We start from the raw sequence: 16,427 nt of genomic DNA on the forward strand, positions 1-16,427 counted from the left end.
TTGGACCCTGGTGGGCACTTTTATGCCCCCCGCCAAAGAAGGTGCCCCCACTCACTTTCCATTATTCTGTATGGGGGAAATATCTGGGAGCTATCTGGAGGGCTGGGATAGGAGCCCCAGTTTGTTTCCTCAATGGGCCAAGTCAGCTTTGACTTTTTTCCCATAGGAAACAATGGAGTGGCTGGGGGCTTCTTCAGAGGCTCATAGAATTTTTTTTTATTTATTTATTTATTTTTTACATACAAAACTACAATAACAGTAACTACAAAAGACTACAATAGCACAAGGGAAGGAAAAGAAGGGAGAAAAAAGAAAAGGGGAAGGGGGGGTGGGAAAAAAGGGAAGGTAGCCTACAAACACTAAACGCTACACTTCAATGCTTTCCCTTCATACTACCATAATAAGAAAATAGCTTAATAAAGTAGTGACGGAGTGGTTGATCATACAAATTACAAATTACAGTTCAAGTTAAATCTTTTTCCCTCTCCCGGGCCTCGGACGCAGTCCTCTCTGAGCAGCTACCGCCGCGGCGCTCATTGCCTCCCCCCTCCCTTCAGGCTTCGGATCCTCTTCTTTTTGCTTGGTGTCTGGTCCAAATTCTGGATTTTTTTCCACAAAATCCCTTAGCTGATCTTCCGAATTAATCTTGTAAGCTTGATCTTTATAAGTAAACCCGATTCCTTCCGGGAGTAGCCATTTGTACTTTATGTTACATTCCCTCAAAAGAGCTGCCAACTTCTTGTACTTAAATCTTCTCTTCCGAACTAAAAATGGAACGTCCTTCAATATCTTGACTTTATTTCCCAGAAAGTCCAACTCCACATTGTAAGAGTTATATAGGATACTGTCCCGGACCCTCCTAGATGAAAACTCAATAACAATCTCACGAGGCAGCTGCCGCTTCATTGCATATTTTGAAGATGCCCGACGGACTCCCAAAATGGCGCTTTTCACTTCTTCTTTAGTTGCCCTCGCGGGTGTCGCTAAGAGTTCCGAGGCAAGATCCCACAAATCCTCGTTTTCCTCCTCTTTAACGTTCTGGAGACGCAAAATGGTCTGTGTTCGCTCCACTTGCAGTCCGATCAGCTGGTTTTCCACCAGCTTCAGCTCCCTGTTCGTTGCTCTCATAAGTGACGCACTTTCCCGGGCAGACTTCTCTGCCCCCCCCGCTGCTTCTTTAATGGCTTTCACATCGCTTTCAATTAAGCCCACCCTTTGATCTGTTTCATTCAGCTTGTCAACAAAGGGTTTTATGGCTTCCATAACCGCTCTTTTAACCAGTTCCTCAAGCGTCTCGCCCCTCTGCAAGGCCGCCGTAACTGACTTGCCAAGAGCAGGACTCTGCTTTTTCGCTGCCATTTTAGGGGGGGGGAAACCGCCAGTCTTCCGAGACTCTACGAGGGGGGGGGAAATCCGAGTCTTCTGACCTTCAGACCCCACCACTCCTCACATACGCTTGTAGTAACAGAAGGGATTCGCTTACTTGCAGGCTTTCGCCTAATCCTGTTCCTTGCCGTTTTCCATGGCCCGGCAGCACACTGGGTGCCGCGCTCGTCTGCCGGCCTCCATAGGGACAAACGGGCAATTTACCCCCTGCCTCGATCTGTCAGAGGGCTCTTCCCGCCGCGCCCCGGACTCAGACTCCCTGCCTGAGAGTCTGGGGGCTAACCTTTGCAGATCAGCCGCCCGGCCAGGCGGCTCGGCCGCTTCTTCCTGGACCTGCCAAGAAGAGCGTCCGACATGGCCGCGAAAACGAAACCGAATCCAGAGGCTCATAGAATTGGTCCCCATGGTCCAATCTTCCTGAAACTTGGGAGGTCTTTAGAGGACAGTCGAGAATAGGTCCCCTGAAAAATTGGTGGAGTTTGCATGAAAAAGGCCACCCCAGCCCCCGGATAGTCCCCAGATATTTCCCCCCATAGGGAATAATTGATAATTGATGGGACTCATATTTGGGAACCCATAATATTGGCCCCCAGGATTGAATCTTCCTGAAACTTGGGAGGTCTTTTGAGAATAGTCAGGCATAGGCTCTCACCAATTTTGGTAAAATTTCCTCGGAAAATGACCCCTCTAGCCCATCGGATAGCTCCCAGAGTTATTTTCTTATAGAAACAATGGCCGAATTTTACTGATTTTTTTCTGAAAATTTGGTAAAAAATTAGGATACCTGATTTTTTATTTGGAATACCTGGATTTTACTTAATCAGTCAAAAATTGGTATTTTAATCCTAATTCCAAACCAAACTGCACACTCCCAGGGATATTCTTGCTGTGAGTAGCTGTTTCCTAAAAAAAAAAAAAAATTGGTTCATGTATCTTATGATTAGGAAATATTGCTAAGTTCCGAGGAGAAGAGTATATCACTTTTTATAGGGCAAGAAGAGTGCTTTCTTACTTGAGGCTTTAAGCATTTCCAGCAAAGCAGTTTTAAAAGTGTCCTCCTTGCATTCAAAGTTGTATATGCGTATCTGAGTGATTGGATCATTCCTTACCACTGCTGTCATAGGCAATTTTCTACATATTAATCACCTTAGAAATGCTAATACTCTCTTGAGGAAAAACACAGCAACACATTTGAAATTTCAATGGGGGCTGGGTATCCCCTCAAAGTAGTTCTGCCATTTGGCAAGAAAATGTCTGGGTCTCTTGCAAGAAAAGAGTAACAAATTATTTATTATTAAAAATGTATAAACACTAGCAGTCCTCTTACAGAGTATAATACATTTTTTTTGTTTAAATACTGGTAAATAAAGAATTTTATTTTTAGTTGAACATCTTGAAGTAAATAGAATTGAACAAGGACTATAATTCCCATCTCTCATGGTGTTTAAGGCAGGGAGGAGAAACCTTTGTATATAATAATTGGAAATTTTTAGGGCTCAGCCAACATCAGTGAGAAGTGGGAGTATGAACATTTTTTGACACCTTCAACTTAGCAGAGGCTTGCTGCAGAGCATTTAACTTAAAAATTAGAATTTTGAAATCAAACTTAGAACTAGGTCTTCTATTAGTTATGCTGGATCATCATATGAGCATTTGGGATAAATATTTGGAATTCAAATTCTCATGTTTGGACATTACCCATGATATGAGAGAAACTATGAGTAGTAGTGAATTGAGTAAGTTAATCAAAAGACTTTTGAGGGATAATAGTATGTTGGTTAAAGCTCTCAGAGTATACTCTATCTGTTGATATCCCTTCTCCAATAAAAATGCCAAATTATTTGTTTGAGTTAACTCTTCCAAAGTATAGAAGGGCATTTATGCTTCTGCATTTGAATGCCTTACCATCGTCTTTGTTGTTGGGAAGGCTTTGTTTTATGGCATACTCTAACAGACTATGGATGGGGTACTGAATGAATTGATTCTATAGATCATATTCTTTTGGAGTGTCCAGAATTTTTAGATTAGAGAGCTAAACTTATTCTTCCTCTGTTTTAAGCTGGATTTTATTTTTCTTGAAGTGAAATCTTCTTGGCTATTAAGAGATGAAGATAAACAAGTAACTGTGTGTGGCTAAATTTTCGGTGGGTGTAGTAAAATCATGTTGTAAGTCTGACAGTAAACTCTAGGTTTCCCTTTTAGTAGGCGATGGCTTGCTATTTGTGACTTTGGTCGTAAAAACAGTGATTAAGAAGATACCCTCAACCTCTGCCCCCTTTGCCATTTTTCCAGAACAGGCTTGGAAGAACATGGAAAGAACATGAGAAAGAAAGCTTCATTTGCTTAGTCACCATTATGTAGCTAACTGGATTGGCTGTGTGGTAGTCATGTTATCACATCTACAATCTAATTTCTGATTGGTTGGAATCACTTGGGAGTGATTGAGGAAAAAAGAGTAACAAAGAGCAAACAGTCATGATTATGGGGTTTGATGAGGGCTGAGCACCCCTATTCTAAGTGTAACTTTAGCCCTCAAAACTGTTAGCGTGATAATTCAGCAGTGCCCTAAAATTGTTTAGCAGGTTTTATATATATAAAGGAAGCCACTAGAGGGCATCAAAACCTCTCATTGTAAATATACTCTGTAGAGTCTTGAAGCTATTTACTGTTGTATTCCTTCTAACAGGTGTGTGGGGAAATACGTTATCAATTGAATAAGACCAAAATGAAGAAGGATGAGGCAGAAAAGGAGCACAGAGAGTATAGAATGAAAACTATAAGGGAGCTCGAAATTAAAGATCAGGTAAGACAGACCACGATGATCAACCTGTTTTTAGAAATTTAAGTGGCTCAGTCATCTACAAGTTGCCATTGTCATAGGTTCTAAATGGCAAGAAATCAGTTGTTAGCATTAATTTTTAAGTATTTTTTTCAGCAAGTTGTTTTCAAACCTAAAAAGATGCATAAATAGGTAACTAATATGTTACATGACCTTCTTGCATGCTGTTCATAGGCACACATCATGACATATATGCTGTGTGTGTGATATCTATATGAATTTGTTTGGTCTATCTCAAAGATTAAAACATGCAGTAAATACTACCCAACTCTGATGATGATACATTTTTAAAAGTGCATATTATTTCTTTATTTTTCTCAAATCTCATTTTTATTAGTAACATTACATTAAAATGCGAAAACAAGTTGTTGTTTTAATATTACTAATTGAAAAACTTAGTCATTTAAGTCATACAAACCTGGGAATTTCTCCCCCCCCTCTCTCTCTATATATATATTCCTTATTAATCGACATTTGATATTGAGATAAACCACCAGTTCAGCTCGATACGTTTACATTGAATTATATAAAATCCCTTGTTTACAGTATACATTCCTACCAGTTTAAATTCTCACTTACGTCCTTGTAGAGTTACACATTAAACAATATATTTAAAGTGATTCTGGAACATGTAGTGTTATAAATTAAAACTACTTAGTTTCTGGTCATTGGTCGTTAAAATACTATCTTTTAACACAAAAAGGTACAGCTTAAAATCTTTTGTAGAGTTTGTGAAAATGAGCTGTGATCCAAAGGTACGTTTCTGTCCTCCTGTCTTTTATCAAATACTAATACAGATGCATTTACTATTTTTCACAATCTAAATCTTAGACTGTTTTGCAAAAATGTATCTCTTGTGTAAGGGATTATAGCTAGAAGGATAATGTGGTGCAAAGCATAATAATATATTAAGGCATTGGCTAAGAGCATTTTGAATGGCTGATTAGCTTGAATGAATAGCAGAATAGTGGTAACTTGTACCTGTAGCATAATAATATAAGCAAGTGGTGGTAATAGTAACGATATCAGGCACAATCCACTCACATCACAGGCACAGCATCCATGTGCAGAGAATTCCCCTCCACTGCCACATTCATAAGCAGGTAACACTGAGAAGCTTATGCAAAGCTATTGCATCCCGGCCCTCCCTTTTTGTGGGAAAAACAAAGCATGAGGGATACAGGGGCATATACAAAACTCCTTTCCCCCTAATGTCATGTTTGTGTGCTTATATGTATGTCTAAATAAGTGGTAAATGAAATGGTTTTATTAAGCCTTGCATGCAGGCACTATGCCTTTTCTGCATATTGACTGTGCTCACAGTCAAGGATATCAAAAAAGTAATATAAGGAATTCCATGTGGTTGTATTTAGGAGTATATGCCTTCCTCTTGAGCTTTCATTTAGCTTAACTTCTTAAATGATTATATTCATTTCAAATTTCTGTTACACCTTATCCTGCATCTGGAATGGCATACAAGTCAAAAAACCAAAATAAAAGTACATCGATATTATCAATATAATATAAAATATTGTAATCTGAAAAGCTGTAGAAAGTAATGTTCTGCAGAAACTCATCAAGGATGTCCTCTGGACTTCCTCTGGCAATCAATTCTATAAACTTTAGAACCTTCTCAGAGAAGGCATGGGACCTTGCTGAGGAGGCCTGTATCTGATGAATGGAAGGTCCTGTTAAAATAGACTTGTGATGAAGATCAATGGGTTCGTACAGGGGGAGGTAGTCCTTATGCCCCAGAGCATGCATATGGTATGAAGCAATACCTTGAACTGAGCCCAGAAGCCAAACTGTGGTGAAGCTATTTTAAAAAATCAGTTTAGTATTCCTGTAATGCTCAACTTCAACCATGTAAACCATAGCATTTTTACTCATTCAGGATTCTGAGTTTTCATTGAGTAGCCTTACATAGATTCTGTTGTAGTAATCCAGCCTGGAAGATGCATGAATCAGCATGACCAAGTTGGCTGAGTTTAGAAAGAATAACTTTAGCTAAATGCAGATGGAAAACACTCATAGCAGCAGCAGCAATAACCTTCTCTTCCAAAGACAAGACTTGGTCTAAAAGAATTGTAGAAATTAAAAGGTAAAGAGAGAGTTTGTTCTTTGAGTTCTCAGCCATGACATGATCCTTTGAGTAACGAATTCTCTGTGCTTCTTCCTTAGCAAAATATAATTTTTTTAAAATTATAGATGGTTATGGGGAGATGGCCCGCTCTTAAACATGCCTGGATATCTCATTCTTAGATTCTATCCCAAGCCTATGCAGAAAGGATTCTGTAGCATTTGCCACAAGCAATATAAAGAAGAATAGGAGTTGAATGAGAATTGCATTCCTATAATCTGTTATCCAAACCTAAAAGAAGAGGATCTTAATGCCTGTATCACTTGGAAAATCCACTTGCCACAGAAGAAGCTGTAAATTAAAGTTCTCAGCTTAGCTGGCCAAGGGTGGCAGAAATTTAATGGAGATTTATTTTTTAAATTATTAGGATGCAACAATACATAATCAGAACCAGTATTCAAAGCAAACAGTATGTCAGGTCCACAAATAAAAAACAAGTAAAGAGAGTGTACAGTTATAGTTACTTGTTTTATCTATTCGTTTCTAACACCTTAAGAATTTTTAATGCAACCAATTGTTGCCAATTTTTATAATCCATTTTTTTTATGTGGAAGCAGACAGGAAGAAAACTGATCCATTTGAAATGTGCTGGAGGAGGATTTTGCAGGTACCACGGGCAACAAATAAGTGGGTTCTAGATCAAATCAAGCCTGAATTCTCCCTGGAAGCTAAAATGACAAAATTGAGGCTATTGCACCTTTGTCACACCATGAGAAGACAAGATTCTCTGGAAAAGTCAATAATGCTAGGAAAAATGAAAGGTAGTGAGAAAAAAGGAACACTGCAAATGAGATGGTTTGACTCAATAAAAGAAGCCATAACCTCCAGTTTGCAAGATCTGAACAAGTCTATTAATGACAGGACTTTTGGAGGTCTTTCATTCATAGGGTCAGCATTGGTCAGAGGTGACTTGATGGCACATAACACAAAAAATTTTTTTACAAATTTTGTATTGCTGTTAGCTTGAATATTGATAACAATTACCGTATCTTTAAGAAACATTCTAATTTGCTAAACAGCACCAGTTGTTTCCAGTAGTATGCAAATACCATCTTACATAGGTCAGAGCAGACAGCAGTATCTCTCTGTAATCAGTTGTTATGATACTGACACAATTTAAAAAATAAATTTCAGGTTTCAAATTAACTACTATTCCCCATATCTATTTTTTTCTTTTGTTCCGTTTTCCAATAAACTTGAGTTTATTTCTACTTCATGCCAGTCTTCCTTTAACTGCTGAACAGACTGGCTGGGCACTACTATTGCACTGGGAAAGGGGATCTTGTCTTTTAGAGCCAAAACACACGTTAAGAAATACCTAGGTTCAGCACGTGTTCTCTTACCTCAAGGTTTGCTGGGATCTGTAGGCGTCCTGGAAGCTTAAAGTTTAGCATTTACAGAGCAGCAGGGAGGGAAATACAGGCGCCTGTATTTCCCTTCCCCTTCCTGCTGCTCTGTAAATGCTAAACTTTAAGCTTCCAGGATGCCTACAGATCCAAGCAAACTTTGAGGTAAGAGAACAAGTTTAGCATTTACAGAGCAGCAGGGAGGGAAATACAGGCGCCTGTATTTCCCTTCCCCTTTCTGCTGCTCTGTAAATGCTAAACTTTAAGCTTCCAGAATGCCTACAGATCCCGGCAAACCTTGAGGTAAGAGAACACGTGCTGAACCTAGGTATTTCTTAACGTGTGTTTTGGCTCTTAGTTGCCAAACTTTGGATATTTATTTATTTTATTTTATCGTATTTGTATTCCGCCCTCCCCGCAAGCAGGCTCAGGGCGGATAACAGCATTATGAACATTTAAAACATTCCATATAAAACATTTAAAAGCATCATACAAAATATAAAAATAACACTCTTTTTCTTGATGGAGGCAATAACAAATAGTACAACAGTACAGTTGAACATAGCAGCAATTTAAGAACAGTGGTGGGCAGCTCTCATAAGGAGGGGGTAGATGTTGTTTATTTAATAAAGTTGTGACCTAAAGCTATCCCAGCATTGTGAATGAACTCTCTTTGCTCAACTACTACTGTGGTGGATATAAATGCCAATCTATAACTGCCAGATATTGTGTACCACTATTTTTCTGAAGTCTTGTTTGCTGTTTTACAGATCTAATTTTAGGCTGTTTAATGCTGTTTTTGTTGCCAGTTTTAATAGCTTCTTTTAGTACTGATAATTTTATGGTTTTATGGAGTATGTATTTTTACTTTGTGAGCCAATTTAAAGTGTTCTCTGGTGAGGTTGCTTACACCTTAAGGACTGTCTCCTCCCATACTTATCGAGCCTGCCAGAAGATCTTCCCTTCAATCCCCGCTCTGTGTGCCCTACCTTCAGAAGTAAGGCAGGTGGCATCTAGAGAAGGCATTTTCTGTGGTGACTCCTTGCCTTTAGAACACCCCCTCCCGTTGAGGTTTGCCTTGCACCTACTTTACTTTCTTCTAGGTGCCAGGCCAAAACGTATCTTTTTACACAGCCTTTTAATTAAGAGTTCAATCTTACCAGCTTTAATCAAAGAGGAAGGAAAGAATAGTGAAGGATCTGCCTCAAGGGCTTCATTTTACTGCAGGAAACAGTAATAGAGTTGAGAATATTATCTGAGAAAGAATGTATTGAGTGTAACAGGGATTTGAATTGAGTTGCAAGGAGCTGATATAGAACAGCAAGAAGACCAGCAAGATTCAGCTAGAGTAAGCTAGATGTTGCACACAAAGCAGGGAGGGTGGGAGGAGAGAGGGTTGTAGTTGCCAAATATTCTTGAAACAACCTTAGTCCCACTGATGCTATCACTTCCTCAAGTGTACACCTCTGTCACTTGGCCAGAGAACAGGCCCTGTGTGCTAAGTAAAATGGTCTGCCATGAGAGAGAATGAAGTGATAACTATCTCCAACATAATGGACATTAATAATATAATGGTGATACTAGACTAGATGGTATTTTAAGAGCTGTGTCTGGGTTCCCCCTGTAGGACTTTCATATAGACATGGGCACGAATCAAAATATGAATCAAATTTCATGACAAATCAGGCTGATTTGCGTATTGCAAAAACACATTTTGTGGGGCCGTGTTTTTCATGAAATCCACGACTTTTTGGGCTGATTCGTTCGGTTCATGCATGTATTTTATGATTCGATTCATGATGTATTTGATTCATGATGTATTTTATGATTGTTGTATTTTATGATTGTTGTACCCCACCCTGAGCCCACTTGCAGGGAGGGCGGGTTAAACATCAAATAAACTAAAACTAAATTAAACTAAATGCTTCATGATGCCAGACAGGCTGGCGCTGATCCATTGATTCCCTAGGCAACATAGGCCTGGAATGTCTGCAGACCTTTTGTTTCTGTGGAAACCCCAATCTTAGCCCACATAACCTTGATAGGCAGCTCTCCCTGCCAACCTGAGAGCTGAGCAATTAAGGTGCAAGTTTACCTGGGATCTGTAGACAGAGACTCCTTCCCCTCTCTGTTTCCCTTCTCGGTTTTTAAGAATGGGATAGTGTAGTAGCAGTGGTGGCAGCTCCTTCTGGTGCTGCTTGCTGCTTGCCAGCTTCAGGAACCTGTCCTTGACTTTCTACCTCCTGTCCTCCTGCTGATTTGACATACCTTTCCACCCACCCCCAAGCTCCCCAGAGCGGATCCTGAGCAGATCTGCTCTGCTCGGCTTTTCCTTTGAGAACTTGGAGGCGGGGGAGAGGGCATGTCAGAGCAGCAGGAGGACGGGAAGGAAAAGTCAATAAAAAGAACCTGAAGAGAGGGAAATCCAAGCATATCCACTCTACTTGACTTTTCTTCCAGTAGTGGCAGAAAGCGGGAGGACAGGAGGGAAAAGTCAGCGGAGGTACATTTCGCACTCGTTTTTTAGAGCGCGCTTGTACCTGTTCCACATCCCATGTTTGCAAGGTTTTCACACTTAAAAGCAGTCATGGGATGCAGTCTCGCTTTTTGTCCGCTGTATCCCCGATTTTTCCCCCTGCGGACATACCCCGATGTTTTTTTAAGTTCGCTGCCGACTGGCAGCTGGCCCGCATTTTGCTAATGTGAACACTTTTGCCTCCTTTTTGCTTCTCTTCTCCCCCCTCTCCTTTTCCCTGGGAGCTGATTGGTTTGTGCAGAATTAACCACTCCCACCCTCCTCAGCTCTCTGAACTCCTTGTCCACCATTTTTTTTAGTAAAGCAAGCTGAGGGTCATAAGGCTGCTTCTTCCTTGGTTTCCTTCCTCCCGGTATGCATGCTGTTTTATTTTTTTTCAAAAGCCAGGAATGATTCCTAAGCTTGCTGCTAATTCCCTGCTAGCTTTAAAATCAAGGAAAGTGTTAAATAGCTGCTTTCTCCTTCCTCCCTTAGGGTATGCACACACATTCTTTTTTTTTTTTTAAGACAAGAATGGGTTGCAACGGTTGTAATGTTCCTGCACTTTCTTCCTGGCTTTAAAACCCAGGAAAGGATTAAACGGCTGCTTTTCCCTCCCTCCCAGGCATGTTTCAGACTTTGCCAAAGAGGGGGAAAAAACCCAAGCATTTTGCACAGCCCTTTGGAAACAAGCCTCTGCTTCCTGGGAGGAGATTAATCGGCAGCATTTTAACCCTTTCCTGGCTTGATTTAAAAAAATGAGAGTGGTATATGTTTTCCCCCAGAACTCTGCCACCAATTGCCTCTCCGGTGGGCAGGGGACAGCCCAATCAGCAAAAAGGGGGGAAGGGTTCCAACATTGCAACGTTACTACGCATGCTCAACTTTTTTTAAAATGTGACGTGAATTGCAAGGCCCCAAAAGCCCAAAATTGCACCGAGGTTTTGAAATGAAGCACAGACACCAAATCGAAATTGCAGTGGACAGTGTGAAATAAACAGGTGCAATGCCGAAGCCACTGCGATCGGGGCGAATGCTCATAAATGGCGGTTTAAACCGTAAGTGCGAAAAGGGCCAAAGAGAGCCTGAAGAGAGCTACTTGGAGGGTGGCTGGAGGAGAGCCTGCTCAAGTCTCCCTGCGAGTTTGGCATCTCTGGGTATGGCCATTATAGGGCCCCAGGATCTGATGAATCATGAACCTTAACAAATCATTTTGCAAAACAGGACAATTTCATGAAAGTTCTTGTTTCGTGTTTCATGGAATGCGATGAACCACGAAACTCAGGGTTCTTTTCCCCCTGTTTCGTGCCTATCTCTACTTTCATACCATCAGCCACACGTCATGTTGCTGGGCCCTGATTCAGATTGTTTATGTGCTGCTCTCCAGTGGGGCTAATAGCACCCTGGGGGTCACTTCAGATCGGCCACATGGTGTGGGGGGAGGCTGAAGCCCTGCTTCCTTATACTGTGGTTCTGATCTGAATTGGGACCCTGCACACTTGGGAAATGAGTTCCCAACAATGTGATGAGTGGCTGATGGTATGGCCACATTGGGATATGCAGACCAATTCTCTATGCATTAAAATTCCCTCATATATGTCAGAGATACGGTTCCTCCAGTATTATATGCTTACAAATTTATATTCCCATCATTCACCCTTCCTGTTCTTCCCCTTTCCCCAGTTGCCTTTTCTTCTTTATATCTATTGCTAAAACTTTTGTCTATTTTTAGAATAATGTAGACGAAAGTGTCCCCCACTTCATTCATTTTAAAGTAATTTTGCTCAATTAATCTTACTCTCATCAGTACTTTATCTATTAGTCTCTATATGGGTTTCTGTATCACTCTGTTGGCATCAAACCCGCAGTCAACTGACTTGGGACTGTTAGGCCTTCACTAGGTTTTATCATCACTGCTTGTAACTCAATATCTGAAGGAATTATGATTATCTGCATAAAATATAACAGTGCATCTGCATTATGTCAAACTATTTGTCAGAATTTCAAATTTCTTTTCAGAGAGTAAGGAAATGGAAGGAAAGAAAAGATTACATGCACAAGACAAAGCTGGAACATTGTGTATGACAGAAAGAAACTGTACAACTGTTCTGAGCAATGACTGACAAATATTTTGGTTTCTGAGCTTTTGATAGAAATATTTTATGGATCACCCCCCACCCCTTGTGACATCTTACACATTCCCAAGCTTTTATTTTAAACCTGGATTTGTCAGGATTCTATTTTAAACGATTGGGTTTTGAACTGAATGACATATTCCACTCTGAATACAAGAATGATAATGCACTAATTCTCACTTTCCATAATATAGGAGTCCTCAGACTTTGTTATAGTGGGCCTCCAGAAGATAAAGTATCAACTTGATCATATAGACAAGTACATGCAGTTGTCAGTTGCTGGAAGATACCTTTGAGTTCAGAATTTTGTGCTGCTTTAGCACTACTAGTTCCCTGAGTGATTATTTTCCTGTTAAATTTACCATAGTTATCCATATCCTTGTGAGTTGCATAGAGAATTACTACTTTTTAAATAACAACCTGGAATACAGTTTTTTAAATACTAGCGTTGAATTAGGCTGTGGAAATAATAAACCAGTATTTTAAATGTAACAGATTTATTTCTGGGTAAAGGTCAAGCTGTAGCTTGGGATGCTTGGATCCAAACTTTGCATACAGTGAGAGTCAGCAGATATGGTGTTGTCTTAAATCAATAGGCTAAGACTTCTGGCAATTTTAAGCAAAAGTCCTTTTTCATGTTAGAATTCTCCCTCCTTTTTATTTATTTATTTAGTTATTTGGACGGTCTGACAGAACCTGAGCTGATTTATCTTGAGGGTATGGTATAAAGCCCATCTGTTCACTGTAGACATTTCTCCGGAGAAAATTATGGCAGCTTATATTTATGCCTATAGTATGAAATTATGAGAATGCCTTGGTATTAATTGATAGTTGTCAAATTATGTTTGTTTTTCATTTCAAACAAATGCCTGTAGATTTGATTTTTAAAGAATTAATTTCAGAATCGGAAGGGGGAAAGTGTAGAAAAGGTAAACTATAGCTGTCTTATTGAATGACTGTAACAACAAACTATAAAATGGATAGAATTCTTGATGAACCCATTAATTTCATCTGCAAATATAAAAAATATAAGTATGTTTATTGCATATTGTGAATGATATTGCAAAATTAGAAAATATTAAAAAAACAGGTTTGTTTTCTAAGTAAAATTGTTGAGATTACTGCATTTTTTCACAGTAGTTGTGCAAGTTTTGGGAAATTCATAGTGAACTAAAGGTGGTAGCATTGAGTCAAAAGAAAAGGGTTAAGTTAGTAACAAATGCTACCTTTTGCTGGACTCATCCCTCATCTAAATTTATGTGTCACAATTCTATTTTATTACTTGTTACTGGTAGAATATGAAAATCTAAAATGGAAACATTCTATTTTTCTGATATTCTAATTTTCTCTATTATGAAATGTAGCTAGGCATACCATTATTCCTGAATGTATTGTGCTTTTTATGTATTTTTAAGGAAATAGAGAGAGCAAAAGTGGAATTCGATGAAAATAAACAGCGTTTAGAACTAGCACAGCAGGATGCAGCAAGAGCAAAGGATGAATGTCTGAAACTAACAGAACTGCTGGGTAAAGCTGAGCACCAGCTTCACATTACCAGGTAACCATTACCTTTTTCAGACATCACCAATTTTACATTTTTACTGCTAAGTTTTGCCAGTAGTGAATCCTAGTTGTTTTGGATTGACTGTGCCACTTCAGGCATATGAGAAATGAAGATGAGGCACGGCAGGGATTTAGTAATGATAAATATAAATCTGTTCATCCAGTTTTTCCACAGCACTCTTTCAAACAAGCAAGCTGCTAAATATTGTAGAACAATTGTACTTAGTAAAAGTTCAGTATACATCAAAAAGTTTTTTTAAAAACCTTTTCTGTAGTTGCTTTAGGGAGCTGTTGAGATTAAATAGCACATTATTCTCCTATTCCAAGTATATAAAAGCTGAAAGTAACCACAATTTCCCCAGTTACTCATTACAATGATACATTAACTCAATGAAAATGGATGATAATGTAAGTGACAATATTATCTGTGCCATATACGTATCCTGATTATATATAATCAAAACTCTGAAGTTTGATCAAATTTGTGTTGACAGTTGCTTCCTTTATGTTATATAAATCTCCTCTCCCAGAACATAATTATCACATATTTTTAATAGGAATGAGTTCAAAATATATCACAAACTGTTGTTTTAGGCATTTTCAGGGACATCAAAACAGGAGAATATTCAGATTTTCCCAGAATATTCTGGGACACTGAACATTCCCAGGAGAATATTCAGTGTCCCAGAAAGCATTTAGGTGTGGCTAACTACATATACTCATGCACCAAGAATGTTAATGTAAGTGGTTCATTTGGGAGATTAGTTTGCCTCTTAAATGATCACTTCATCATCTTCCTTTAAAAAAAGGTGTAAATATAGATCATGGGCTAGTAGCAGATGGGGAGAAAAACACCCTTCTCACAGCCTGTATTTAGAGAACAAATATGCTAGAGGTTATTGAACTTGACAAAAGTTTTGGGTAAGTTATTAAGATAGCAAAAGTTTGGATTTTGCAGGACTTCTTTTATAATGATTTGTTGTGATAGTTTACCAAATGGTTTACCAATTTCCTTCCTAAAGCTAATCATACAAGTTATGAAGCTGTGTGGTGTCTTGGAAAAAATCCAAACTGTAGATGGATTTTCTAAAAAATTTCCACTCTTAATAAGGTATACTAATTGTTCCACATCTCAATAATATGTAGTTCATCTGTGCCAAAATTAAACAAGATTTCTGCAATTTGTATAAGCATGAGAATACAGAAATACTTTTCGTTCTGCTGAACTTTGCCTGGGGTGCATTACAGGAGATGGAATGGGTTTAACAGAAATCTCCATTTTTGTTCCACTATGTCTTAACTGGTCTCATCTTTGCAATCTTAAAGCTTCAGCTTCTCATAGCATTATCTGTCATAACAATGTTTCTTTAATTTTTTTATATGAAGTATGGATATTTTCCTCATTAGCACTTACAATGATAGACATGTTGGTCAAAGAATTAGACTTGCTGATTTGTCCTTTTATGGCAAAGTAGAAAGGAAGAGTTAGGGTTTATCAGGGTTTTATCCCTGATAAAACCTCTTGTGTCTTCAGTGTGATCTGGCACCTGTTTGAGTTGCTGTTCTTCTCTTGTAACTTCTTTCCACCTCTTTCTCTTTCTCTCTTTCTCCATGCTCCTTATACTTGGTCACCTTATTTTTTCCCCTCTTGTTATTCCTTCCTAAAAATTGACTGAATTGTATGTACTTATGATGAGCTATCCTCGTATACTTTATCTGGCAGCTAATCTATGCCAGCTTCTTGTTAAGGGACCAGATTGTTGTGCCTTTTAGATTGGCGACACATAGAACCACAAATCACTTAAAGTTCTTGTTTTTCAAGATGTATTAAGGCAACGAATGGATTGGATCTTTTGAGCCAGATTCCTCACTTAGTGGAAGGGCATCATTGGCTCAAACGCCATCAAATTAATGCAGTTTAGAAGCTCATTTCTGTCTTATAATTCTAAATGGCGGGGTTTATGTAGTCATAATAACAAGTACAGTTTCCTTTTGTTTTTCCAATGACAGACTGCAGTCCCAAAAGAGGGTTTTATTTCATGGTGATTGTACCAAATTATTAAGTTGGAATAGTGATACTCAGTAATTTAAATATTAGGAAAGCTAGTTCCAGTGCATGTTATAAAACACTGAACTTGAAATTCAAATTCAGATTGCAAGTTTAGTTATTTGATCCAGATTTGGCCTTTGTATAGCAGATCTGAAATTTTTACAAAGGTTGTATTATTAGAGCATTAAGTGAGATGAAGTTACTGCTCTCTCAGACAGACAAGTCAATGGCTGCTTTAGAGAAACTGAAGAGTGATAATTCATTTTTAATTCGTTCATTTTTAATCCTGGTGCCTCACATCTGTCTGTAAATGACAGTAATTTATTGCAATTAGCAGTTTGTTAAAATACACTTGGTCTTTATTGCAGTTAGCAACTTAAAATATATTTGGTCTAGATTTAATCAGTGCATCTTAAGTTCTGTTGCTTTGATTTCTATGTCTTATTCTTATTA

At 38.7% G+C, this 16,427-nt stretch overlaps 1 protein-coding gene across 1 annotated transcript in view; it reads left to right on the forward strand.

The window, feature by feature from the left end:
* SDCCAG8 (SHH signaling and ciliogenesis regulator SDCCAG8) overlaps nt 1–16,427 on the forward strand; it is a 166,113-nt gene that overhangs the window by 63,764 nt on the left and 85,922 nt on the right. The window contains exons 12-13 of the mRNA XM_054972158.1: nt 4,073–4,189; nt 13,777–13,919. Coding sequence (XP_054828133.1) covers nt 4,073–4,189; nt 13,777–13,919 — 260 coding nt within the window. The remainder of the gene's footprint in view (nt 1–4,072; nt 4,190–13,776; nt 13,920–16,427) is intronic.

Source organism: Eublepharis macularius, chromosome 1 (genome assembly GCF_028583425.1).
Source record: "Eublepharis macularius isolate TG4126 chromosome 1, MPM_Emac_v1.0, whole genome shotgun sequence".
Classification (NCBI taxonomy): Eukaryota; Metazoa; Chordata; class Lepidosauria; order Squamata; family Eublepharidae; genus Eublepharis; species Eublepharis macularius.